The sequence below is a fragment of the Pollicipes pollicipes genome, unplaced genomic scaffold, assembly GCF_011947565.3.
Source record: "Pollicipes pollicipes isolate AB1234 unplaced genomic scaffold, Ppol_2.1 Scaffold_3087;HRSCAF=3621_pilon_pilon_pilon, whole genome shotgun sequence".
Lineage (NCBI taxonomy): Eukaryota > Metazoa > Arthropoda > Thecostraca > Pollicipedomorpha > Pollicipedidae > Pollicipes > Pollicipes pollicipes.
Window position 1 is genome coordinate 8,975,852 of NW_023596225.1, and position 27,268 is coordinate 9,003,119.

At 49.1% G+C, this 27,268-nt stretch overlaps 1 protein-coding gene across 1 annotated transcript in view; it reads right to left on the reverse strand.

Annotated features, from left to right (window-relative positions):
• LOC119089327 (short stature homeobox protein) overlaps positions 1-20,295 on the reverse strand; it is a 30,788-nt gene extending 10,493 nt beyond the window's left edge. The window contains exons 1-2 of the mRNA XM_037211997.1: positions 20,215-20,295; positions 1,562-1,735 (exon numbers count right to left, since the gene is read on the reverse strand). Coding sequence (XP_037067892.1) covers positions 1,562-1,735; positions 20,215-20,295 — 255 coding nt within the window. The remainder of the gene's footprint in view (positions 1-1,561; positions 1,736-20,214) is intronic.
• Between the last annotated feature and the right edge of the window lie 6,973 nt (positions 20,296-27,268).

Here is a 27,268-nt window from a genome sequence, read left to right on the forward strand (position 1 = left end):
CCATCGAGGGGACTCTCACTCCCGAGCCTCACCCCGTGCCGAGACCCTTCCTTAGGTTCCGAGTTGTTTGAGGGTCCTCGAGCGGGTCTCCGGCAAGACGGCCGCGAAAACAGCTTTCGATTTCCCGTGAGCCGTCTTGGCTCTTGGCTTCTTCCGCTTCTTTGCGCCGTGGCTTCGTGAGTATTTGGGACGAGGCGGTGAATGTGGAAACTGGGCGATCAGCGGTTAGCTATTGTGAGTCAACCAGCCTGAATGCGGGTGCCTCTGTCATGAATAGAGGAATGAGGGCAAAACAAAGCTACCCGTCCCCAACTTTGGAATGTCTAGCACAGGCAATAGCCCTATGGCGTTGTGTGAAAAAAACACATTCTAGCACTGCGTCCATGGAGTCAGATATTTGTACGCTCCTGCCCTCTAAGCTCAGTCTACCCCTGCCCTCTGGGATCAGTTGACCCCTGCCCTCTGAGCTTTGTTGAACCCTGCCCTCTGGACCCTGTTGAACCCTGCCCTCTGAGCTTTGTTGACCCCTGCCCTCTGGGCCCTGTTGAACCCTGCCCTCTGGACCCTGTTGAACCTGCCCTCTGAGCTCTGTTGAACTCTGCCCTCTGGGCCCTGTTGAACCCTGCCCTCTGAGCTTTGTTGAACCCTGCCCTCTGGACCCTGTTGAACCCTGCCCTCTGGACCCTGTTGAACCCTGCCCTCTGAGCTCTGTTGAACTCTGCCCTCTGGGCCCTGTTAAACCCTGCTCTCTGGGTTCGGTTGACCCCTGCCCTTGAGCTCAGCTGATCTCTGGCCTCTGAGCTCAGCTGGCCCCTGTGCTCACTACACTCTGCTCGTACTGACCTGCACGCGAACCTCGCTCAGCCCCGCTGACCTGCTCGCGGGCCCCGCTCAGGCTCAATGACCTGCACGCGGGCCTCCCTCAGCCCCAGCCGCTGGCTGAGCTCCGTCTCACTGACCTGCACGCGGGCCTCGCTCAGTCCCAGCCGCTGGTTGAGCTCCGTCCCACTGACCCGCTCGCGGGCCCCGCTCAGTCCCATTGACCCGCTCGCGGGCCCCGCTCAGGTTCACTGACCTGCACGTGGGCCTCGCTCAGCTCCAGCCGCTGGCTGAGTTCAGTCCCACTGACCTGTAAGCGGGCCTCGCTCAGGCCCAGCCGCTGGCTGAGCTCCGTCCCACTGAGTTGCACGCGGGCCTCGCTCAGTCCCAGCCGCTGGCTGAGCTCCGTCCCACTGACCTGCACGCGGGCCTCGTTCAGTCCCAGCCGCTGGCTGAGCTCCGTCTCACTGACCTGCACACGGGCCTCGCTCAGTCCCAGCCGCTGGCTGAGCTCCGTCCCACTGACCTGCACGCGGGCCCCGCTCAGGCCCAGCCGCTGGCTGAGCTCCGTCCCACTGACTTGCACGCGGGCCTCGCTCAGTCCCAGCCGCTGGCTGAGCTCCGTCCCACTGACCTGCACGCGGGCCTCGTTCAGTCCCAGCCGCTGGCTGAGCTCCGTCTCACTGACCTGCACACGGGCCTCGCTCAGTCCCAGCCGCTGGCTGAGCTCCGTCCCACTGACCTGCACGCGGGCCTCGCTCAGGCCCAGCCGCTGACTGAGCTCCTCCCGCATGAAGGCGTCCGGATAGTGTGTCTCGTCGAACAGCCGCTCCAGCTCCGACAGCTGCTCCAGCGTGAAGTTGGTCCGGCTGCGGCGCTGCTTCACCTTGGCCTGGCTGGAGGAGCAGGCGGGCACCTCGGGGCCCGAGCCGTCGCCGCCGCCGCCGCCGCCGCCGCCGCCGCCGCCGCCATACGGCGTGCCTGAATACGCCCTCAGGTCACCACACCGGCCGCCAGAGGGCTCGTAACATGGGTCAGGTCAGCGGTGTGTCATGTGGAACCTGGGCTTTGAAGGTCACAATGATTCAACCGACGAACATATGCCTTGTAGGTGCATGTTATGTTGGTGACTTAGATGATGACCTGGATGACTGGACTACAAACGGGGCTCCAAAAGTGTCGTAGCTCGTAAGGTATCTTTTATTTTGCGTGCCCGGCGCATCATCAAGATTAAGAAGCAAATGCAAGTTTTTGCCGTTGCAGCACTTGTTACGACCAGGAAGACAAAGCATTATTTGCCAACAGTCATTTCAGCAACATAGTCAATATTTGTGCTCCTCACAAGAACACTGCGGTTAATAAGTAATACCAAGTATAAGAAGAGAAGGTGGCTCACTTATTGTTTTCTTAAGGAAGATAAAACTTTTTTCGGTGCATATTTTCCACTTGGCGTCAACTTGCCTTATTGTTGCCACAAGCTATACTTACGTCCGACCCTAGGTCTGCTGCAGCTCACGAACGACACACTGAGGTAGCATAGTTGCGGAATGGCGCATACAATACATCACAAGCTCAGGAACGAAAAACCGTTGATTCAAAAGTGCAATATTTTGAACACTTCCGTGAAGGTACGAAGGGATTTTCAGTTGATTTTTGTTTAGCATTGACTTAAATTTCCATATTCAAATTATCAGAACAGAGAGAGAAAGAGAGACAGAGAGAGAGAGAGAGAGAAAGAGAGAGAGAGAGAGAGAGAGAGAGAGAGAGAGAGAGAGAGAGAGAGAGAGAGAGAGAGAGAGAGAGAGAGAGAGAGAGAGAGAGAGAGAGAGAGAGAGAGAGAGAGAGAGAGAGAGAGAGAGAGAGAGAGAGAGAGAGAGAGAGAGAGAGAGAGAGAGAGAGAGAGAGAGACCTCGTGCTGTAGGAGAAATATGGAATAGTCGCCCATGTAAAAGCCTGTTTATTTTTGGGCGTAGTTTGCGGGTAATGGTGCCGACACAAAATAAATCCATATAAATGCCATAACATGTGGTGTGGACGCAGGAGAACGATCGAAAAAAATAGTTTAAGACCATGATTTGGCTACTGATAACATACCAAAGGCTGAGGAGCGTAAAGAAATGTCAGGAAGTCCATGTGGAGGGAACAACTTTAAAGAAAGCATCTTGAGCAATAAACACGGCATTGCGAAGTCAAACAGGATTGCTGGATGTCATGGCACACGCATGTGTCTCAATTATTTCTGGCTTTTACTCATCCTGAACATATGTGTTGGCATTAGTCATGCTGGCATAGACACTTAGCTCGCAAATAGTCCAAGTTGTTCGCACGCATTATGCTTGTTTATTTTGATACCGGCGTGGCCTGGTTGGAAGCAGGAACAATTGACGTAATACCAACACGCTGATTTTCTTGACTGATAATTCCCCTGTAGAACAACACTGTTTTCCTAACACAACCCATGTTCCAACATACAACTATCCAAACTAAGCCTGAGCGTAAAGGAAACCACGATGGAGCAATGCATCCTCGACCAAAGAAGTGAATTAACCGAAAACAAACATATTTCTTTCAGCTATTAATGCCAAACGTGGTGTTATGTCCTTCCCGATGCATACGCAATATCTCTTTCCGCCAGCTGCTTACTCTTAACACTGGTATATTCTGCAAGATTTTGAGTTTTGGTAAGGACGGTGAGGAAGACTGGCGCCACTTCCGTATACACTAAGCTGCGGCAGCGTTTTATGCCTTCGCGTCACGACGCCGTGAGCCGAAGGGAACACAGAGTGCGAGTGCCAATCGTTCCTAGTTCTACGTTTGTTGCGGCTGAAAATGGATTTCGAGACAATGGCATCTCCTTTTATGTATAGGAAAGCTGCCTAGCTGGCTTGGTGCTCCCAATCTCTTTGAACGAATATCTGCAACTTCATCAAGCACCGGGCGGATAGGGTAACAACTTCTCCAGTTTTTTGCGGAATATTGCATCACCTCTACGGCCTTGCGGATCTCAACACCACTCCGTTGGACATTTTATCCGCGGCGGAGCCCTTTGAGACCCGCGAAAGCACTAGTCAGTTTGACCGCGGAGGAGGACCTTGCGGCACTTGTGAACTTCAAAGCGCGTGAGTGGAAAATGAGTGGAAGCAAACCGTATAGCTAATTCATCACACACGACTTGTGATTAAAACGCTATGAGGAATGCGATACACACATACATATATACATATATAAAAACATAATTATATATATATATATATATATATATATATATATAAGTAATCTGCCTCGACCTCGGTTTGTGAGACCCTGAAGGGGAAGACGATTCCGAGAACCTCGGGACCGGCCCACGAGTTTGCGAGATCAATGCCTTCTTTTCGATAACTGATTGATATACGATATATAAATAGACACCATCAGCACCACTGGAAGCCAATATCTTAAAGAAACAGCTGACAACGGAATGCGCATTTAACGTCAATAAATCACGAATGAGTGTTCGTGTGGCAGGTTAAGGGAGCGTTCAGCATTTATATGACATTTTGATATGAAAAGCCACCCTGAAGACCTTCCGCTGCTGTTCACAATACCAGCCTTAGGACTTAAGTCCCTCTAGCTTCTGAGCTACGCGCCGCGAAAATAGATCTATATCATGTAATCATATATCGGGGAGAGTATTTCAAAGTTACCTTGCCATTCGTGACGTCTTAGCAACATCATTTAAATCTTGCCATTCTATAAGCCACGCGGCGATCAAGGCCATGAAAAGCGTAATTGTCGATGCGTTCATATCTGACGTTCGTGACGACGATTTCCAGATAAAACGGCCGTCAATTGGCTCTCAATCAATGTTATGCAAGGTACGATGACATAATTAAACCTTGAAGCGTTGAGGAGCATATTTACTATACAGAGAATTGTACTGTCTAGAACAGTCTTTTCCACTTAGAACGCGTACCGATAGCTGAAAGTGAGCCTGTCTGATGAAATCTGACGCTTGCTTCAATATCTTCAAGCGTGACACATTCCCGTTAAATTACTGTAATCTAAAACGCCGCAGCTTTAGCTGACGACAGCGAGCTGAATATAGGCCAGTCAGGTCACCGTTACCAGAAACCGTCTTAGCCGGATACAGCATTACAGCACGGTCTATGTCAAACGCTTACGAAGCTGTTCCTGGGAATATAGGGGAATCAAAAGGTATCCCCACAATTTCTGCGTATCCCGGGAGTTGAGGAGGGGCTTCCGGCTTGCGATTTCATTCGAAAAACATAAGCAGAGAGAATAACAGGAGACAAATTACATTCAGCAATGACTAATCGTCTGTTAATTATCCACTCACAACGTGCCCAAATGCGCAGCTGGATTAATGAGCCAGGCATGTCACGCTAAACAGATTTCTCTCTCCGGCAGATTCAGGCCTAATTTGCAAATAACCTCTGTGTCGGCGGGCCGCGATCGCGACCCCAAGCGGCGATTGAGCCGCGGCCGGTCGGCAGCGTCTAAGCGCCGGGCTTGAGTCACGTTCTGGTCGACTCCACCCTCCATTAGCACGCCGGGCCAATTGATTTTATCTGGGTGCCTCCGTTCGCCAGTCGTGTGCCAGGCTGATCACGCAATTAAAGCGATATAATCGCCCCACTAGTCCGAAACGCCTCGGGGGACGCATTTGTTGCCATCACCCTGATCGCATTAACTACACGTTGAGTGAATCCCAAATTAATTTAATCACATTAACTAAATGGTCGTACAAAGCCCGGCCTTCCGTGCGGCCCGTGCGCCGACCTTCCGCGGCAGCGCGGCCAGCCGGCCAGAGCGGCGGGTGAGTCTGCGCTGAGGGCCGGCCGGTGCTAGCCAGCGGAGATTACAAGTTTTTATCTGGCGTTTGGGTCAATCGGTGTAATGCAGTAATGCCGCCCGAGGGAGCGGTCGCTGGGGCTCGGCTCCCCGCCGGCCGACGGCCCGCCGCTCTTTGTGCCCGGCTCCCCGGCCGCCGCGCGGCGCCATACGACGGCCACCCGGGACCGCTTGGGCCCAGCCGCTGGCCGACCAATGGGATGGGTAATGGCCTCGTGACCACGGACGCGACCCGCCCGCCGCCGGCCGCTCTGCCATACGGCTTAGCGCGCTCCGTCCGAGCGGGCGACACGGTCGCTCGTGACAGCCGTATGCGCACGCACTGTAACTGTGTTTTGACGGGGGAAAATCGCAATATTTACGTGACAATTGCAGTAGTCATGTGAACGCAGGACATGGGACATTAAACGAATCTTTAATCAACAGAGCACAAGATAGACACACACGTGTGTACATAGCAGGCGTCAACACGGCCTTACTAGGCAAAATGAAGGCAATTTAGCTAAAGCCCGACAAATTAAGTATGTTAGCTGTCGTCTGTTGAACCGGTTTCCGTAACTTCTCCTAAATATACCGCCCTGTGATGAGAAGTACCGCGGCACATATTTTTCGACATCACTCTTGTGCTGACTGATGAAGATTTCGTCTTATTATGTACCGCACGCAGCTCTCGTGACGCCGTGAAGGCACACATCTGTGTGCTGAGGGGCCTCACGACCATCCGGCCGACACCCACAGGTGTGCTTCAAAGTTAGGAATTTCGGGTGATTGTCGATTTAGTCTATATTCCTGCTGCATTGGGGATTTCTTGAGAGCCAGGAACAGATGTCCACGTTTTACCGTGGACGATGCCTTTTGATAAGCAGCGACTTGAATATTTTCCTATTTGGATGGTCCTCCAATCTCTGCAGAATCTTGAGGTTAAAAAAATTGGAAGCAGGTGTATCGTGGCAGGCTGCGGTTAACCAACTTTAAGACACCCGGATTGTAACTTCGTTCGTAGCAACGATACGTGCTACTTTAAGTGATACCGCATTCATCTTGGGGAGCCAGCACTTGAGGGTCTGGAAACCAAGCCCAAACTCTGAATGGTATAGGGCATACGATTTTCTCATCTCTCACGTCATTATCTGAACCTTGCAAGGGCGCGCCGCCAGGGTGTGCTAAGCCTGATTAGTGCACGTAGTCACGCTGTAAAAAGCTGTAACATGCGTAGATGTCTCAATTTTTTGTCATTTATGGTTTCGGAACTAAGGTGTACTTTGCTGGAAATACTGGACAAACACAGCTGGGCAGTCCCAAAGCTGAGGTGGCTTACTTTAACCTCTGCGCCCTCTTAAGCGGAAATCTACTTTGTCACAATGTTCTGAAATGAGATAGCCATTTCTAAGATTATTCCCTACGGTCTAAAGTGATGTCTTTTATGCAGGAAGTGTTCCACATTTGTACAACGTTTCGAGCTGAAATAGTTATTCTGAAGGCTGGTTGGTGGAGTTTACAGCCCTGGCCTTCTTAAAACCTAAAACCTTATTAGTTTCTGAGCTACATGCCCGCGAAAATATGCAGACTATTTCGTTCAGAATATTCAAAGGTCATTCAGGCATGCATGGCACCATAGCATCGTCATTCAAACTATGCACTCTTTAAGCCAGGCAGCGCTCAAGACCATCAAAAATATGATCGTCCAGACGTCCAGATCTAGCGTCCACTAACCCAGTTCTCTAATATAGTGAACGTCATCTGGCATTCAAACAATGTTGAGCAGGCCGTCCAAGCTTTAATAACGAATCACGTTTTGAGCCACATGATATACGAACGTGGACGCGGTTTCTTCACATCTCAGTATTACGGAAATTAGACTTGTAATCAAATGAATCAGGAATAATGCCACAACGGAGCATGTGAATGCAAGTCAGTATCGTAAACCCACTGATAAGTATGCAAGAATGCCACGAGAAACGGCCAAAACGCAAGCAAATAATGATATTTGGTGCGGCGAACACTTTCAGCCCCGCCATTGCCATCTCTCGACGAGTTTGAAGCATTACAAGTAATTGCGAATAGCAATTTTGCACTGCTAGTTTGGCAGCACCCTAAAGTCATACCAACGTTTCATGACGTAATCAAACAGTGTCGCATTGAGGAGCATGTTTGCTAAAAAGATAAATTTTGTTGTCTAGAGCAGCCTTTTTCGTTTGAAAGTATGACAACAGTCATAAGTGAGTTTAATGCATCACACCTGGTGCTTGCTTTAATATCTTCAAATGTGGAGCCTTTTAAGCTTTAAGATTTTCAATCACCTTGTTTCTGAGCTGGAAGCACGCGAATTTGAGCAGGTTATTTTGCGCCGCCTGTTTGAAATCCCCCAGAGGTGCGTGACGTCAAAGAGAGGTCAGGCGAATTCCGTCTCCCCAATGGGTGTGCTGTGCTTCAGGTCATGTACAGGTCATGTACTTCAGGTCATGTACAATGGGTGTACTGTGCTTCAGGTCAATAAGAATATGACCATTGCCTTATTGGTGTCTGAAGCGCGTCGGGACAAATGGCCGCATCAGCAGACAGCAGCCGGCTGCCAACCAGCTTCGCGCGTTAGTTTCAGGTCTCGATCGAGAGTGGCTATATGGGTAAAAGCCGTTTCGGCCAGTATGGACCGTTTCAGTGTTAGGAGATACTAAGGTCAATAGCCAACGGTTGGTAAGGACTGCATGTGCCCGAGCACACCAACCGCCAGGCCTTTGCCAGCACAGGGACCCGTCCGCAGGGTATGTCTCTGGTGCTCGGACGGGCGCCCCACCAGGGGGCACTTCGGCCCACTCGTGGCTGACGACAAGCGAGGCGTCGCGAGGATCGGAAATAAAGCGAGAAAGAGGATAAAAGGGCGGATCTCGATCGCGTTTCCGGCTGCATAATACAGGCTATTGGGTAGTCTTACTAGTTATGGCGTATATGATGCTAGGAATTGAATGACAATGGTGCGTGACCGAGAATCTGCATACAGCTAAGGAATAAGAGATAACTGGAAATACACCGGAACACTGCGAGAAAGAGCCACAAAACACGCAAACAATGGTCGTCGGGTTTATCATGCATGCAAATTATCAAGCCGCCTTGTGGTGCGTTGAAAGACAACGACTCTGACGTCATAAAAGCGTTTCAGGATGCTATCACACAATAATTTGTTGAGAAGCGTATTTACTTGTTAGTGAAAGTAAGTAAGTTAGAGCAGCCTTTTGCACTTCAAAGCACACCATTTGTTACAAATGAGGTATTTTCCATCATATATGATGCTTGCCTCAAAATTTTCAAATGTGGTACATTCTCTTTAAGAATGGCTTGAAGTGAGGCATACAACCTGCTTTATTTTGTTTTCTTTAACATCAAGCTTGTTTGTCATCATGAGTTCCTACAGTGCAAACATCCCACTGGCTGTGCATGCGTAGCCTTTGTCCAAAATTGACGACAAAGTAGAAGGTGCTGAAAGCGTACACATCTGGATGTCGTTTTGGGACTTGATTCTGAACGGCGTTTTCGGGTAAGGTACATTTAAATATAGTTTGCTGATCGTTGCTTGAAACTTAGACTGGCGACACTGATTGACAGGCTGATTTCAAAATTGTGTCCAAAACGTCACCCAGTTCGTCGATGCCTTTTTATTTTGCGGCTGAAGCGATATTCCGCAAGGCCTGCCTAGGGGAGTGTCTGCATGACGTGCAAATATATTTTATTTCTTTACATTTAATTTCCCTTTTTGCTGCATGACATTTTACATCCTACATTTTTGTCTCAGAACGGTATATCTGAAGATAATGATCTAAATACCTGCACTAGCCCATGTGATACGATTCAGCCAACTTTTGCATCCATACTAAATGCATGGAATATTGACATATTAATATCGTGTCACGCGTGCTCCCGCACGTGTGACAGAAAGAAGGAAAAGTTTCCAGCATCATCGCATTCGATTGCCGACCCTGCCATGAAAAGAGCAATATTAGGCCTTTTGTGTGGCATAACGTTATAGTCAAATTCAGCCGCCATACTGTTAAACTGAATTTAACGCAGTATCTGATCAAGCCTACGAGATCTGAATGAGACTGTTAACGCTGGTTCTAACAGGTAGATCTACGGCGTGCACTGGACATAGGATGGCCCAGGATGGCCCGCCGTACATAAACACGAACACTTGCACCAGCAGGATTCTGCAGTCTGCCCTCACTAAAACCCCACGCCGCCGACACTCATTCAGAGACGAAGGCAAGGTTTTGGCACGTACTTAGGTGGTCTACGGAGCCCTGTACGAGCACGTGTGTATCACATTATGTACACGCAACTCGTTGAACGTATGCATTTAAAATGAATGCATCTACCAGAGCCATCATGGAATGTATCACATGACTCAGACTCGCCCCAGGTGTGGGTCCGTAGCACTCGGACAGGTTCGGCTCAGATAGGTTCCCACGGCTTCTCTCTTTGCCACGGTCCCAAGTGATGATGCGCCACATGTGTAAACATGTGCAGGCTTGCGTTGAGGCAAACGTCCGCATATCGACAAAACAGGGGATTGAAGATAACTTCGCATCGTCTTTTACAGCTTGCTTAACCGCTGCGTGAAATGCTTTTCCTCTCAGTGCTTTTCCTCTCTTTTCCTCTCAACCGCTGCGTGAAATGCTTTTCTCTAAATTCTCAACTCTAAACAGTATGCACTACGGCCTGGGAACCCACACATTTTGGCAGGACGTATGTTCATTGGAATTCTCTTCTTTCGCGAGTCAAGCAAACGTTGGGGCGCTGATGCGGAGCTTCGGCGCACAATTACAAGTGGCATTACTGCAATTTGGATTGGCTGAAGCCTGCTCATGGTTCTTGGCCTGTCGACGCCTGGTTGTTTCAGCAGACGAAGTAGCCTAATTTTAGACAACTTGCCTTGCGATGCGCACATTGAAAAAAATGCTCACAATTCGTTTGGATACTGACCACACCAATGAAATTCGCTTTAAGCGGTATCGTTCTCTCAAAAGAGACATGAAGTGTAGGCACACACAGAAGAATTTCAACCAAAACAGGTACCGAACGAACATATTAGCGCTATACGTTTTCTGTGCTTGTTTGGGGTGGCGGTGCTGTAGCACTATCATCTCATGTGTTGCACGTAACGCTGGGTGGAGGCTTGACAGTGGCTACTGTAGTCAAAAGCGCTCTGAAATGTTCTCTTTTAGAAATATTCGTCCTGTGTATGAAGCAAAAATAGCGTTCGATGAGAGCAGCCCATATGCCGGGCAGATTTTGCGACGAAAGGGACCCGGGGTTTGCTGGGTGTTTTCATTCAAAAAAGTCAAACAATCGCCGCCATTGACGTTTCCAGGAAAGTTTTTGCAAAAGACCTTGTACGTCAAATCCGTTAGAATCCGTCTAACTTGAAATCAGATACGTGCGTGGTTCTTGAGATTTCTTCCCCCCAACTAGACCTTGTTTCTTTTCACGGAACCAGGAAGAAATCAGGAATCAATTTGGAATCAACCCGGGGTTAATTGAAAATTGGTTCCTGATTTTTAAAAAATGAGAAAAAGCATCCGGCACCAAATTACGCTGAGAGATCCAGTTGGCATTAGCGTCCAGTTCACCATTAAGCGCAGAGATCCAGCACGAACCGCGTCGCCCGATACATGTGCGGGAGCCCAGCAAGTACCGAGAATCAGCATGGGATTCTGCCGAAAGATCCACCAAGAACCAATACCCAGTACATAGTTAGGGTACCAGTAAGAATAGGGCTCTTTCCTGCAGCTCCTGTCAGAAACAAATTCGTATCCAGTAATGCAGTTATGGATATGCACACTAGAAAAGTCCATCATTACATGACTGATGCTGGCTAGCGTTGATTTCGAAAAAAAATGTATCTGATAACTGTTGGATAATTGTCAAATCACAACCCAAGCTGGTATAAGCGAACGAGCCACGAGCACCAGGCCCTGGTGATAGGTTCCTTCGGAACCAAGCACCAGGGCCTGGTGTCTGTTAAAGAACCAATGGAACCAGGGGCCAAGGTCTGATAATCACGAAAAAAAAACATTGAAAAGCGGGACCCAAAAGTTGGTGTTTGCACAAGAAGCAGCTGGATCTATAAACCAAGAGCTGGGGTTTACAAAAGACCCGATGGACACCAGGATCATCCGGGTCCCTCACCGAGGCGTGGCCCGCGCAGGGACCCCTACACGGGGTATGCGCTCGTCCTCGTCTAAGTATCCCACGAGGGGGCACTTAGCTCACTCATGACTGGTGCATGCAGCTTGCCCCGGACAAACGGGGCGTCGTGAGGATGAAGAATGACGCGAGAATGCAGGAAGAAGCGTGGATGGTGTGGCAGTGGCAATATCAGTTAGGGCCTAAGATGCTGCAAAATCACTATTTCTTCTCGATGTTCGCATGGGTGACGGGTGCATCACGACAGATGTGATAGCGACAGCTCCAAGCAGCTACTGACGCGTCATATACACTCCGCGATAACCGCAGGGAGAACATGTGCAGCCCGCGCTCGCGTCTAGCGCGCGACACAGGGGCCATACTGCACCGCTCTACGTCTCTGCCTGCGGGATAGTCTAACGGCACAGGCCACTTTCGCTGAGATAGCTTTGATGCAGTAAAGTACGGATATAAACCATGGAGGTTATCTAGAGCAGGTATAGACCGTGGAGCAAAGGCAGACGTAGGAAACGAAGGTTGTGAAGAAAAAGCAAGGCATGGCGAAAAGTAATCATATCAAATAGGGTTGGCACAGCTCTGGTAGCCATGTTCAACCAGCACCTTCCCTGCTTTGTAATTTTAAGTCGGAAAAACAATGACTTTCTGCGGGAAACTAACTCTGCCGTACGTTTAAGAGCACTCTAGGGATTTAATTTTTCGGATCAGACCTGGCCCAGTCCTTCTAGTCCAGATTCAATCCACCCAACAATCCGTTTTCCCTGATTAATCAATCCAATCCGATCAGGCCAGGCTTACCAGAAAGATTGGGAAATGAGTCCGAGCCAGTCCGCTTCCACATTTACGGCTTTAAAAAATTTGGACAGCAAATTTGGTTTATTTGAGTATCTCTAAGGTAAGTTTTTTTTGTTCATTTCCACTGAAACAACGTGTAATAGCACTGAGACCTAAGCACATGATCTAACGATTTTAGACCCCAGGTTTTACGTGCAACATATTACATATCAGCTCGACAGGGCCAGCCATACCCAGCTTATAAGCAAGAGACGACGCCCATCTGTCACGCCTTCTGGATAAATAAAACCACCATATCGCCTCGTATATGACAGGTTATGTGTGCTTTATCTCGGACACACAATCTGACGAAAGTACCTCAAATGCATCCATAATGTCCTGCTTTATTACCCGGCAATCGCATGAGGCTACTGCATCAGAATTATGATCCACGTGCGCGACTGTCTAATGGTAGGAGCCTTCAGTACCTGTCCCTTCACCTAGGAGAATGAAACAGTTCCGTCCTTCTTGAGTCCCCACTGCTGAAATGTCATATGCTACCAGGTGTCCCTTTTTGTTCATGCTGGAAAAATACTAAAGCCATTTTTAGTTGTAATCATGCATGGCACAGCTGCATGAAGTCACGAATGTACATTCAAAAACGACTTCTTCTAGATATTCTGACAATGGTGCGCCTATTTGTATCCGTCGTTGTTCTTATCATCCCTGTAACAGAGGCACTATGACCGCTTTATTAATGGGAGCATCCCATTTTTTGTACTTTTCCCTTATGGTGAAAAAATGGTGGATTGAAAATTATGGTGAAAAAATGTTCATGCTCACTATATGAAATACATCAATTTGAGGGGATAAAGAAAATAACCCATGAGGGTGTAACAGTCTTTGTTCAGGCAGACACCTGGAAATGCACCAGTTGAAGCAGCATACTTGATTTGAAGCTGGTGTTAAACTCAAATTTGGCTCACTGACTAGGTAAACGAAAGCCATACTGTTGCCGTGACTTCATATTTTCTAATTAACTCAGATAAGAGCTTGGATTTCCGAAGACTGTGGTGGGCTTTCCGCCAACAAAACATGTTCTTGCCTAATCTCTAAACTATGAAATGCAATGTAACCCACTGGGGTTGACCAGGATTGCTGGTAAGATCAAGAGTGATTTGTGATGTGATGTGATGTTATGTGATGATATGATATGATGTGATGATAAGATTATGTGATGATAAGTGTGCGATATGATGTGATGTGATTTTGTGATGTGTGACAATTATGTGATGATAAGACAGAATAGTTGGAAGGAATGAGAGCTACGTTGAGCTCTCGCTGAGCTGAGAATGAGGGCTCCATAGCAACATGCAGGGGTGCGCTCCCGTATCTTAAGCATTACAAAAAGGTGTCATTGGCACCTTGTTTCTAAATCCCTGCTGCGAATTCGGACATCTATCTAAGGCCATGATTGGTTAGAGGATTTGGTGTCGTCACAGCTCTAAAGCCTGTGACAATCCGGTTGCCATGGTGATTAACCCCGCAGCATCGGGGAGAAAAGCTAAGTTGGGCGGCAGGATAATACCTGAATATACTAGATTTCAAATTGGCACCGGCACAGCGATCTCATATGCTGTTTTTTTACCATTATTTGTGGAGTATTGCCATTTTAATAAACATCGGTAAACACAGAATATCTGGCTAAGGATTATAATCTGTTATAGGAAACATGTAGTTAAGGATCCTCGATAGCCTAAAACTTTGAATTAGTCTGGCAATGTAACAATTACGGTGCTCCAGCGACATAACAAACTGCACTGGTTCTGCTGCGTTAGATAGCCTTGTTCTGCTGGCAGCATGCAGGGCATCCTAGGCATTTTCCGCCGCTCATTGCTCGGTCATACCGGTGAACATTTTCGTAAGGGTTACTACAATGACAGTACCCTGGCGTTTATGTAATCATCTTGTTTAAATTGTGTCCTGAAGTAGCCTACAAATAAACAAAATCTCAATATTTGAACACTGCACCGGTGTTACATTCAAATTTGTCATGGAAGGTCCATTTGTACGTCCATCTAAGTGCATCTGTTTATAGACAATGTAATCAGGGCGCATATGTGCGATTTCATGCCAGTAATAAAATTTCAGGTATGACAAGGTGAAACATACCATGAGCTTTCAGCATTAAGCCATCCGCTGGTTGTCTTCAGGTTGTCGCCTACCATGTTTTGATGTTTAAGATACAATCATTGGCATGCGATCAATCGTAATGTGTCCTACTTTTTATGACAATGACAATAACGTTAAGATATTATTTTGAGTGCTGCACAAGTGGTAAGTGGTTAAGGATGCCAAATGAGTTGGGGTCCTCAATTCGCATTCACCTCAACTCACTCCATTCAGCCCCAGCGAACTGAGCAGTGGGAAATGATTAACCCACCCCTCAAAAACACCAACGAACAGGTCTGCTTCTTCCTAGATTTGGCTCACTTTGTTCTCAAAGTACGGCTGCAGGCCAAATATTTTGGGGGAATGTAGCCCCTGACTGAAAAGGCAACTTGCACCCCTGCCAATTGCCAGTCAGTGTTAGGCATGTCCTTATAGTTACTGATGTGAAGTGTGACCCAGTACACGCATGATAAAAATGCTATTGAAAGAATGACACTCTGCTCTGCACACTCAACTCTCAAGTCTGTCTCGGCCTACCAGCAGATATAGAAAAGATCAAACAAAATACTGCATTTCGACGCTTAAAGTTTTGCCTTTAGATGTGCAATTAACCATGGTTGACACATCAACCCAATTTTGTAGGGCCTCATAGTGCCAGGGTCATCCACATCACAAGCAACCTGCCAGTTTACAATATCTTCATGTCCAATTTTCAATATTTCATTACTTTTAAAGGTCAGGGGCATGGGAAGAGGGCAAGAGGTTGAGAAGATTAGAGCTTGAGGCTGATCTTCATCCTGCCCTGAAAATATTATGTTGTCCCTATGGACATTGACTGGGCATAGATCATCAAAACTTTATTGGAGAATCCATGTTGCCCCTGCTCGTAATATAAGCCTGTAGCAGGACAATTCCTTGCCAGAATGACTCATAGAAGCCCAACCGTCGTGCTTTATCTGCATTTAAGCCTGCACGGGCGTAACCTCTACACTACGCATTTGGGAGTATAACTGCACGGGCCCAAAATTGCAAACAAATTAAGCTTAGGTATGGCTACGACGCTCCACAGTGGGAGCAATCTAAAAAAGGCATGTGCGTTCTTAACTTTTGTGGGAAAGTTTCAGTTCCGAGCTCATGCATGTGCTCAGAAGTGATTCATGCATTGCTATCGTCGACATAACGTGAAATAAGATTATATCTGCCTTTGCGGCCCTTGCGCTCAGCAAAACTCCTAGTGTCTCTCTTAACACGCGCTCGGGTGGGGCGTTGAATTGACCCCCAAAGGTTTTTCCGGAACGGTTTCCGACGGCGCGTCGTAGCCGCACCAAAATCAAATTAGCAAATTACATTGACCTGAGGTCAGGTATGAAGATAACGTCAAAATCAACCTGCCTTATTACTCTAGGGATTGTTGTATGGGTCAGTTTCTGGTGCTCATTTCGAATTGATTGATAATAGGAACCGCGTTATACACCTTCCATAGGCTTCTCAAGGGTCAGAATAAGGACCTATAATGACCCAGGTCAGCATTTGGTTTTGGGAACATACTGCTTAGCGTAATCTATGCTATTTATCCAAATGCAAAACTCAAAGCTGTCTAGAATGATTGTCACTAAGACCTTCAAAAGGTCGAAAGAGGTCACTGACCTTAGATGAGCATGTGAACTTTTGTTTGGAACAGTTGTCTAGGTTCCAGGGGCTCTTTGGAGACCAGCATGGAATTTGACCCTGTTTAACCTTGTTTGACCCGAAGGTCACCACCTAGGAATCTCAAACCTTGGCCTAAATGAGATCACGTACAGGTCAATATACCTTGTGAATTTGGTGTGTCTAGCGTTCTTAGTTCCTAATATCTCAGGGGGGTCAAATTAACCCCCTCCACCTGAGCCAAGCCGGCCAATCCAACCGGCCAACCGGGCGAGTGTTAGCATTGAATGTAACCGTTGCCGCTTTCTCAGTGGTTGCACACTCAAATACTTCCCTTCCCTTGAGCTGAACGCTCATTTATACGTATCACGGGTTTGAAGAAACCCACATCTGGACCGCAGTTAAAACATGTTCTGTGACAGTAAAGCTGATAATCGTCTCTAATGCTGGTAAAAATCGCCCTGATTGGATGCAAAACATGGTACGGGGTTACGGGCTAGTGTTGGAATATTTGACCAGCGACAGTTGTTTTAACCCCAGGTATGGCTAGGAGACATACTAGCAAACGTCTTGAGGCTTATCTTATCGGAGAGAACGGGTTAAAAGTATTCGAAAACGATTATCAACAACCATGTGTTGCAATGCCCTTTAATACATAAATGCCCCGGGGAGTTCCCATGGTGACGTCACCATGGGATTGCCAGGTCTAGTCCCGACTAGGTTCCGACCCCCCTTTGTTCTACCTTACTATTTCTAGAGCCTTGGCAACATGAATGAGTGTGTCTCACTCATTTCAAGTTGTCAATGTAATCTGTTCGTGATAACATTTGTTTGCGGAATATGTGACTGACGTATACGCTATGTACCCTAGTCTTGCATTGCATGAAATTGGAACTGCAATATCCTATTAGTTTAAAGGTACTTTTCGGCATTGTTGTCTCCATTTGAGCATTTCGGGGACCATCTAGTGATAATTTATATTCCTTTTTTTAATCCGTTCGATGCGTGTGAACTGGCAAATTTGAAATTCCTTTCTGGTCCCAATCCATGTTTTAGTGGAAAATTCTGACCCGGCTCAATCCGGCCCACGGACTGACCCACAATCCGTGCACTCATCCAATCCGTGAAGTGCTCTGGTACCTATAAATCAGCTAACGGGGCCTGGGAGAGAAGGGTACGTTTATTACGTTAAAGACATCTTTCAGCTCTTTTTCTGATGAAACAATGCTTCGAATGTTTTGTTACTGTTTTGGAGGCGACTGTGGCGCCAAAGCTGACAACACTCATCGCGTCGTTTCAAAAACCACCAGAGGGCTCTGGGACCGCTCTCATGCAACCATCAACCATCATCATACAACCACGGGACCGCAGCCAATGCATCAGCAGCTGCCTGATTTTACCGGCGCTCTGGTAGCCGCTATGACGGTGTCGCGTCTCGTCAAGGCACGGGCGCCGGATATCGCGCTCTTGGAATTTAACATTCTGAGTTAATGAGCTAGGTCTCACGGCCCACACAGGCCCAGGTCCGTGCGCCCACACAGGGGCACCCATGGTTGCTCGGGTGGCAGATGAACCACAAGCCCGGCTTAGACTCGTGACGTCATACATCGCGATTCAACCCGGATTACTCCGGAGTCCATTTCACGGGAAACACCCTCCCATTCAGGACGAGCATCTCACGCGCAGGCCGCACAAGTGGGAAGTGCTGCCTAGAGCTTACACATGCGCGTGCCTCGCTGGCAAAGCAGGACACCAAACTCAGGAGTGATCGCATTAAGCTGAACGAGCTTGGTGTTTCACTCGATGGCCTTCCTATATGTTCTATTATATATTCATCAACATCTATTATGATCACATCCCCACAGCTGGATGGTATGCTTACGTCGGACAGCCAATGTATTCTTGTCCACATGACAAAAATGTCTTGATTTAGCATTGAACAAGCCCTGCATCATCAAAATATCGAAGCACAGGAAATCCTTATTCGGGAACTCCCTTGCAACTCAGTTAGCGTATAAAATGCCCGCGTGCCAGTCAATAACAATAAACATCAAAAGTGGTGTTTTTGCTGGAATCCGTGCGACGCATGCCCGACCACTCAACGGCCGGGGATACCTCGGCCACCAGACACACGGCTGAGCACAGAAACACCAGACCTCGACTCCACTTCACCATGGAGGACGGCAGCCAACACAGTGCGGCTGAACATGACGGGGACTTCACCATGGAGGACGGCAGCCTACTCAGGTATGGCTGAACACGAGGGGGACTTCACCATGGAGGACGGCAGCCAGCCAACACAGTGCGACTGAACACGAGGGGAACTTCGCCATGGAGGACGGCAGCCAACACAGTGCGGCGGAATGCGAGGAGGACTTCACCATGGAGGACGACAGCCAACACAGTATGGCTGAACATGAGGGGGACTTCACCATGGAGGACGGCAGCTAACACACCGTGCCTGAACACGAGGGGGACTTCACCATGGAGGACGGCAGCCAACACAGTATGGTGGAATGCGAGGGGACTTCACCATGGAGGGAGGCACCCAACACAGTATGGCGGAATGCGAGCGGGGCTTCACCATGGAGGACGGCAGCCAACCAACACAGTATGGCTGAACATGAGGAGGACTTCACCATGGAGGACGGCAGCCAACACGGTATGGCTGAACACGAGGGGGACTTCACCATGGAGGACGGAAGCCAACACAGTACGGCTGAACATGAGGGGGACTTAACCATTGAGAACGGCAGCTAACACAGCATGTCGGAATGCAAGGGAGACTTCTCGCACATTGACAGGCTGTTTAATGCGGTGCTTAAGCCGTGGAACGGCCTCATCTACAATGCGTTAAATCAGCGATCTCAGTTTACAGCACGTATTTTAAAACGACACGGAGCCTCTAACTAGAGGCAAAACGCAACGTGCCCAACTTAACACTACCCATCATTGCACCCAGAAACACAAACATCTGTGAATCTTTCCATCACTTGAAAGTGGTTCAGTGGACTTCAGGGTAGTGCACTGCAACGTTCAACACGTCGAGCATTGTTGTTTACGTAACAGCTGTGAAGACGCACCTAACATGATATCAACCATTTCTTGTCCTACCACCATGTAAAACACATCAAATGCATTTTGATTTAGAATTTAACCGAGATCTGCTCCCCGATTTCCCACTCTTTCATCTTTATATCAGCTTAACATGTTTTTGCGAGGCGATCTTCCGCAGGTGCCGGCGTTAGAGGAGACCCCTGTTTTCAGTCATTGTAACGTACCACCACGCGGTTTTGCCGGCGAAAGATCTAGTTTGCGAAGATAAAGCACTTAGACTCGTAAATCCGCTGCAACCGGATGTTGTGGTCGGGTATACCCGTACAGACGTCAGCATTTCTCCACCAACGGCACAAACATATCCACTTAAATTCTTGGCGAAGGAATTATGCGATGAACAAACGTGATTTATTTGTACTGAAACTATCTCAACCTCTTCTAGCATCATGAAAAATTTAAGCTGCACCCCCACAGCGCAGCCGTGCAGTTTCACCGGGGGCGGAGGGGGGGGGGGGGGGAGAGGGGAGCGGGCCCCCGTCACCGGCCACTGGCCACAGCTCGCGTACCTTCGGTGCGGTCTGTCTTGAGCGCGGCGGATGAGGTGTCCGGCGACGCCGCCGTCCGCATGTCCACCGGCTGCTGCTGCGGCGGCGGCGGCGACAGCTCCTCCCCGTCCTCATCGCTGTCCTCTTCCTTCACGGGCGCCGCGAGGACGATGGCCTCCTCCGCCGGCGGCGACTGGTCGAACGACTTACTCACGAACTGCGTGAGCTGCTCCATGTCGTGGACTCGCCCCGCCCTGCTGGCGGCGCCGCGGGCCGGGTCTCGCCCTGCCTCGCCTCGCTTCGCCTCGCCTCGCCTCGCTTCGCCGCCGTGCTGGGCTCGCCGCTGCCCAGCCTCTGCCGACTCCCGACGTCCGACCGACATGCCGCCCGCCTGCCGCCGACGGCCGGCTCTCGGCCGACCAATCACAGGCGTCTGGGGGCGGGGCCTGTCAGGAGGCCGCCGTCCGAATTAAGCCGCCTAATGACGAGCCCAGCGGCTAGTTTATCTTTGTCGCCGCGGTCGCGCTGCAAGCCCAGCCCATTTGTCTCTTTAATTATTTGAATACTTAGGCCCAATGGGACAGATGAACGAGATGATGAACAACAAGTGCGCGCTGTTAACGCCGTAATGTGAGCAGAGCTGAGGGCCGCGAATCTTGTCCGGAAACTAGGAGCGTTTCTAAGCAACCGAAAAACGTTATGGTACTTCCCGCGGCGAGGAAAACAAGCGCCATGTCGAGTAATATCAAGTGGCGGCGCCACTTAATTTTAATGGACGGATATATTGTATCAAATGTGGGAAAGCCTGACGTTGGGCTTAGTTGCCCAAGAGCGGCTGTACCCAGCGGAGTTGGTGACTTACAGCGGCAAACTCAAGATGCCTGTCCTGCCCTGCATACTTATCAATAACTCCACGCCTGAGGAACCAAAACGTACTCCAGCACCTCAAAATGAAATGACGAAACCCTCTCCCATGGTGGCATGACAGCAGTCAAATTCAGTTCTTTCCCGGAAATCCACCACCAGCGTTCATCCAAGATAAAAGCAGGGCAATTTTGGTACAAGGCGTTAATCAACTTGCTTGCGTCTGTTCGCTGTTGACCTGTCGGACCTTGTTTCCCGCCAGATAAGTAGATGCTCTTCTGGAGTCGTTGGCTCTGGCAGGTGGCAGCTGATAATTGACAGAAAGGACGCTCCTTTCATGGCAGCACCAGGACTTTTGATGACCCATCAACAACACAGCTGGCTTAGTGTAGCCGGCAGGTGTGGTAGGATGTGCTATAGTACGGCCGGTGTTTGCCCATCCCACAAAAGTGCTTAATTATGGGAAGGGGATAGAACGTAGGATAATTGAGGTTTATTTAAACAATGACACAATTTTCAGCTCAGGTGGCGTGGTTTGCCCAATTCCGACCATCACGTGTTCTAAAAGCTAATATCTTCGAAACTATTGATCGCACGCTCATGCAGTTCTTGGCAGCAAGAAGCTAAGCTCTTTAAACAGTTACGCTGCATGAATTGTTAGGCGTTTGTACGTGAGCTGTCCGATCGGGCGCGGCTTTCTCGCAGTAAGGGCTGACACCACGGCGTTTGTACGTGAGCTGTCCGATCGGGCGAGGCTTTCTTGCAGCAAGGGCTGAAGGGCTGACACCACGGCGGGTCGAGCCCGGCATCTCTGGTTTCCCGACATCTGGCTTAATCCGGCTTAATCCGGCTATGACATCTGGCTTAATCCGGAAGCGGTCCTGCCGTCCAAAGGTGAAAATGCCTAAGCGCTTTTTTGGAAATGGAGCTATGTCATACCATAACACGCAGCTCATAAAACTGACTTTCATGATGTTAACTGAAAAAAAAAACATTTAAAAATTGCGCTCAAGTGTATCCGGGTTCATTTTCTTCAGGATATTAGCATGTTGATTTGCCGGGACCTAAGGAAGCTTTTTTAATGCTTCCTCTCCACAATTTGCCTGGTGACGCTTGGACCTTCTCGCCTTAAGACGGGGGCGCTCAGCCCATAGACTCGTCAGTAAACGACCGACAGGCGGCCCGAGTCACTTCCGGAAACCGATCTCGAATGCAAGACCCCTGGACTTAAACCGGGAAAGATTGGGTCGTGAGCGCTGCACAGACATGCGGCCCGTTGATTGAGACCAATGTCACGTTGTCTGTATCGCTTCGGCCATGACTATAAAAACCGTAAATGATTGCAAATTCATCGCTGTACTCGATTAAGATTGGAAAGCTCGACCGCCTTTACTGGAGTCATTTTTAAAGTGATTGTTGCTCGCCGCGAAAGAGGTGTATCAGTGAGCTAGTGCCTGTGATGGTGGGAGAGATTCATGACTGCCAGACTGTCCGACGCATCGGTGACAGCTGCTGGCATCGGTGATGGTGGGAGAGATTCATGACTGCCAGACTGTCCGACGCATCGGTGACGGCCGCTGGCATCGGTGATGGTGGGAGAGATTCATGACTTCCAGACTGCCCGACGCATCGGTGACGGCTGCTGGCATCGGTGATAGTGGGAAAGATTTATGACTGCCAGACTGTCCGACGCATCGGTGACGGCTGCTGGCATCGGTTGCCTGCCTGTACCGGCAACCTCCACATTGGGTGCCACATGAGATCAACGAGGGACAACAAAGCCTAACTCGACTTTGGCTTCCGGACGGCAATATTAGCGTTGGCGTTTTGCACGTTTTTAAAAACGGAGGCAGTATATTACTACAGGCGTTATGCATGGATTTGTTGAGTCACGTGGCTTCTGCTATCTATATTTATTCTAAAAATAGATACCACTGTGGTGCGCAAGCTGTTTCCAAACTAAGTTTTCCCTCGCCAGGAACTTGGTGGATTTGGCAATTTTAGGGCCGTAGGTGGACATATACCAAAACTGGAACCTCCTCGGGAGGTGCCCTGACGCTTACAGATGATTTGTAGGGTCACGTACGCTTCCGCATCTCTCAGCGTTGCCGTACGTGATAAGGTTGTTTGGCATTCAGGAACAAAGCACTCACCATTCATCACTTGATGGGGTATTTTCAGCACAGTTGTTGTCAGGTGGCCTAGCGACTCTTTGACAGTGTTTGTCGAATGTTTGAGAGCTAGGCCAACTAGCTTTGACAGCAAGTCAATTTTTCGACGACCGCAGCAGGCCCGCAGTCAAAGACTTCTTCGGAGAAAGCAAGATGTTCTGACGTCCCCCTCAGGAAATTAGGCCCGTTACGTCTCACATATTTACTATCCGCTGCTAACCAAGCTCGAAGAAGCTCTGAAGGGCCTTCATGTTAACTGTTCTTTCCCTAAACTTAAAAACACAGGGATGGCCTTGGGTCTCAGAGCGTTCTCATCGAAGCCCCAGAGTCTGCGAGGGGTGCAATTTTTAAGGCTCAACATTTCGCAAACAGACCCCTTGGAGAGAACGGGTGCGGTCATGTCGACCCGGGCGACGCAGAATACATGCTTTCGACGTCACTCATGACGTCATACCCCACAGATTCCGCGCCGTGTGGTTTTCGCAGCGTCGGACGACAAATGTTCTCTGTATGGTCACGTAAAATCTTTGCCGAACGCGCAGAATCTTTTCCTGCGATACGATCATGGTGAGACAGAGATGGCGCAAGACATTCATTTACCAATACGTCAATTGTCGTGCCTGGCACAGACCGCGAGTGATGAAAATGCGTTTCAAACGTTGCAAAGAGCAAACTTTGCAGTTTCCATTCTTACGAGCACCCAAAGTCCCTGCAAACGAAAATGGGTGTGTTTACGTGCACGGTTTTGTCACGACAGTTACGAATGTGTAAACAAAGAACAAGTCGCGCTGCAAACATGCCCGGCAAAGATTCTGCACGACGTCACGTGAAATAGAGCGCCCTTGGTGCGCTGCGTTTACACCCAACAACTTAAGAGGCAGCCATGTTTTTATGTTTGTGATGTGCCCTTCCTTCAGGAGTGACCTTTTCGGAGGTCAAGACGGTCTGAGAAAGACACTTGAAAAAGACTCTTGAAGGAAGTCTCCGGGCTTGCCTGGCCTTTTTCGAGATCTATTGTTCCATCTGAGGTGCTGTAATGAAGTTGCGCAGGAAGAAGACCTTTTCCCCCGATACCCCAGACGATGTGACGGATAATGGTGATCGTTTGTCACTGCTGACATCTTAAAGCACTGCGCAAGCTCCTTCAAATCTTCGTCTGGCCTCGCCCACAGCATCAAGGCGGAAAGACAGCTTTTACGAGTTTGTCGAGAGTGCCCACAAAGTCTGAGCAGCGTTCGCAGTGTTCCCATCTACGACGCCAAGCCCAGACTCTGAATGCAGTTATAGCAGAAAGTCAATTTTATAGTACCATGGCCCACCAAAAGGTGCCATAAGACGCATGAAGGCTGCTTTGGCACTCATACCGGCCTGAGCACGAACCGGGGAATGAAAATTAAAATTTCTGACACCTTTTGACAGTCAAAAGACTAAGCTGTCCTGTACTAACAAACTAACACCCCTGTAGTATTTGTTTTCATCACCCTGAAGTTCCATGCGTGTACGTGCGCCGTTTGAGGTGTATTTATTTCCTTAACCATATTTTTGTTACAGTTTTACACAAGGATTGGGACCAGGTATCGGCGTTACGTGTGGAACAATGATTCGGACTACCGTCCTCGTCCCATGTGTTGGTATGCACCAACGTTCCGGTCAATCAACTCTCCGGCCGTCGTCAGGTGGTATGGAGTCTTTGGAAGGACTGGGTGCTGCTTGAATTTCAGCTATGTACACATTGCAACCTGCATCTTCTCCTTGGAATTGCTGGGATCAGGTATGAGAGTCTTCTGATTGCGAGTCCATTGCTCTGCCAACTGAGCCAACCGCGAAGCACGGGGTTAGTCCAGGCACAGTCCATGTGCCAATGCCATTCCCAAATTTTCTCGCCGCTAGTTTTGGAGACTCCGTGGCAGCCTATGTCTTTGCCATCAAATGCTGTGAACTTTATGTAGCCTGCTCACTTGATTATATACGCATAAATACACATTAGAGACATGCCAGCGGACGCATGATTTCCTTAGAAGCTGGCATAATTTTGAAACGAAGCACGAGATCCTGAATAAAATAGCAGAGCGAAGACGAAACGAAAACGACAATTACAATTTCAGAATGACAGATGAACAACGCACGAAAAAGTCGTTTTTGTCGGGCTTTTTACAAGTTAACGGGGCCGTAGGATGCCACCCTCGTGCCATTCTGGGTACACCGCTGATGAAGTGCCAAATCTGGGGTTTTTAGTGAGCGTTGTCGTCCAGCTCAGATCACGGCATCAGGATCGTGGCGACAGGATGGCCATGGCGCCGGGATAACCGTGCGCCGGACTGGTACGAGGCCGGCCCGGAGCGAGCCACTGTGCGACACGAGACGCTGAGACGTCCGACTATGGCGCCGGACTGGTACGAGGCCGGCCCGGAGCGAGCCACTGTGCGACACGAGACGCTGATACGCCCGACCGTGGTGCCGGACTGGTACGAGGCCGGCCCGGAGCGAGCCACTGTGCGACACGAGACGCTGAGACGTCCGACTATGGCGCCAGACTGGTACGAGGCCGGCCCGGAGCGAGCCACTGTGCGACACGAGACGCTGAGACGTCCGACCGTGGTGCCGGGCTGGTACGAGGCCGGCGCGGAGCGAGCCACTGTGCACACGAGACACTGAGACGACGCACGACCGTGGTGCCGGACTGGTACGGAGGCCGGGCCAGGAGCAGCCACTGTGCGACACGAGACGCTGAGACGTCCGACTATGGCGCCGGACTGGTACGAGGCCGGCCCGGAGCGAGCCACTGTGCGACACGAGACGCTGAGACGTCCGACTATGGCGCCGGACTGGTACGAGGCCGGCCCGGAGCGAGCCACTGTGCGACACGAGACGCTGAGACGTCCGACTGCGGTCCCACAAGGCCGGGTGTCAGTCGCGTCTGGGCCGTCGACGGCCCAGTCAGCGTCGCTAAAATAGAGACACCGTTTCCGCGGTGAGGTTTCCGTGTACAGAGCCAGCGATGCATACTGCAACAATTAGGAGGTCACATGGCGGTCAGTGCAACGCAGCATTTCGGCAGACATTCCCCTTCTGTATTTACGCTGGGTGCCCAGTGCTGGTGTGGTGTCAAAATGGCGACAATCTTGGCGGCAATGTTGTCATTGTTATTTTTGGCAACAGTGTGCGACCGCTCAGGGTCTCAGGATTGCTGACTAGTTGTAAGGCAACACCCTATGGGGAGGAATTTTCCGCTTCTTTTCCCCATATTTTATGCGATTTTTTTCACTCCCACCTGATATTGTTTAACCGCGCATATCAAAGCCATATTTTCCTTTCCGAGATTTTAAGATATCATCCAAAACCGAGCTCACTTGAAACCATCAAGCATAAACAAGACTCCACGGAACCTGGGCACCTGTGGCCATATCCTGCCTTACCAACATCTCAATCATGTCTATGCATGCACAGAGCCAGGACACCAGGTACCTTCAAGCCCGGGAGCCCCAGGGACCCCAGCCGCTTGCATGCATCAAGTTTGCTTTGTCTACAAAAGGCATCACCATTTACAGCTGTGTCAAATGCAAGGGTTTTCACGCATTCCCAATTTTATGGTCTCACCGCGCAAACACGACACCACCAAACCAAGCCTAGTACAAACATCAGCAAAACCTGGCATAAAATTTTCCTCCACGTGTTTCTTTTACCCAAAGAAACTGGGCCACTAAATCGCACCACTCCCGAAATGCGGTAGTGAAAAATTCAATACATGCCTTTTAGATAAAATCTAAAAGCTGTATATTACCGTTTAAGCATTCATTTTTACAGATTTTTATTCAAATGAGCTGATTACAAAATTTTATCAAAAAACTATCAGTGTTTATATTTATTTAATTACGTTTGCTTTTCTTGTTATCATACGAGTGTGATACATCTTCATTTTTCCCTTCTTTCGGATTGCCTTAAAAAATATCATCTATGGCTTACAATGTTGACCAATCTCTCTGCAAACTTTTCGAACTGCCAGCCTGCACATATTTTATGCATAAATTGCATTAATCGCCGGCCACCCAAGCATGTTTGATACACGCCCGAGACTGAGCAATTCATGGGGAATGAAGGAGACAATTTGAAACACGGAACTTGTTTTTAACGTCATATTTGCCCTGTTAAACCCTTAGTTATCCATTTGTTGGC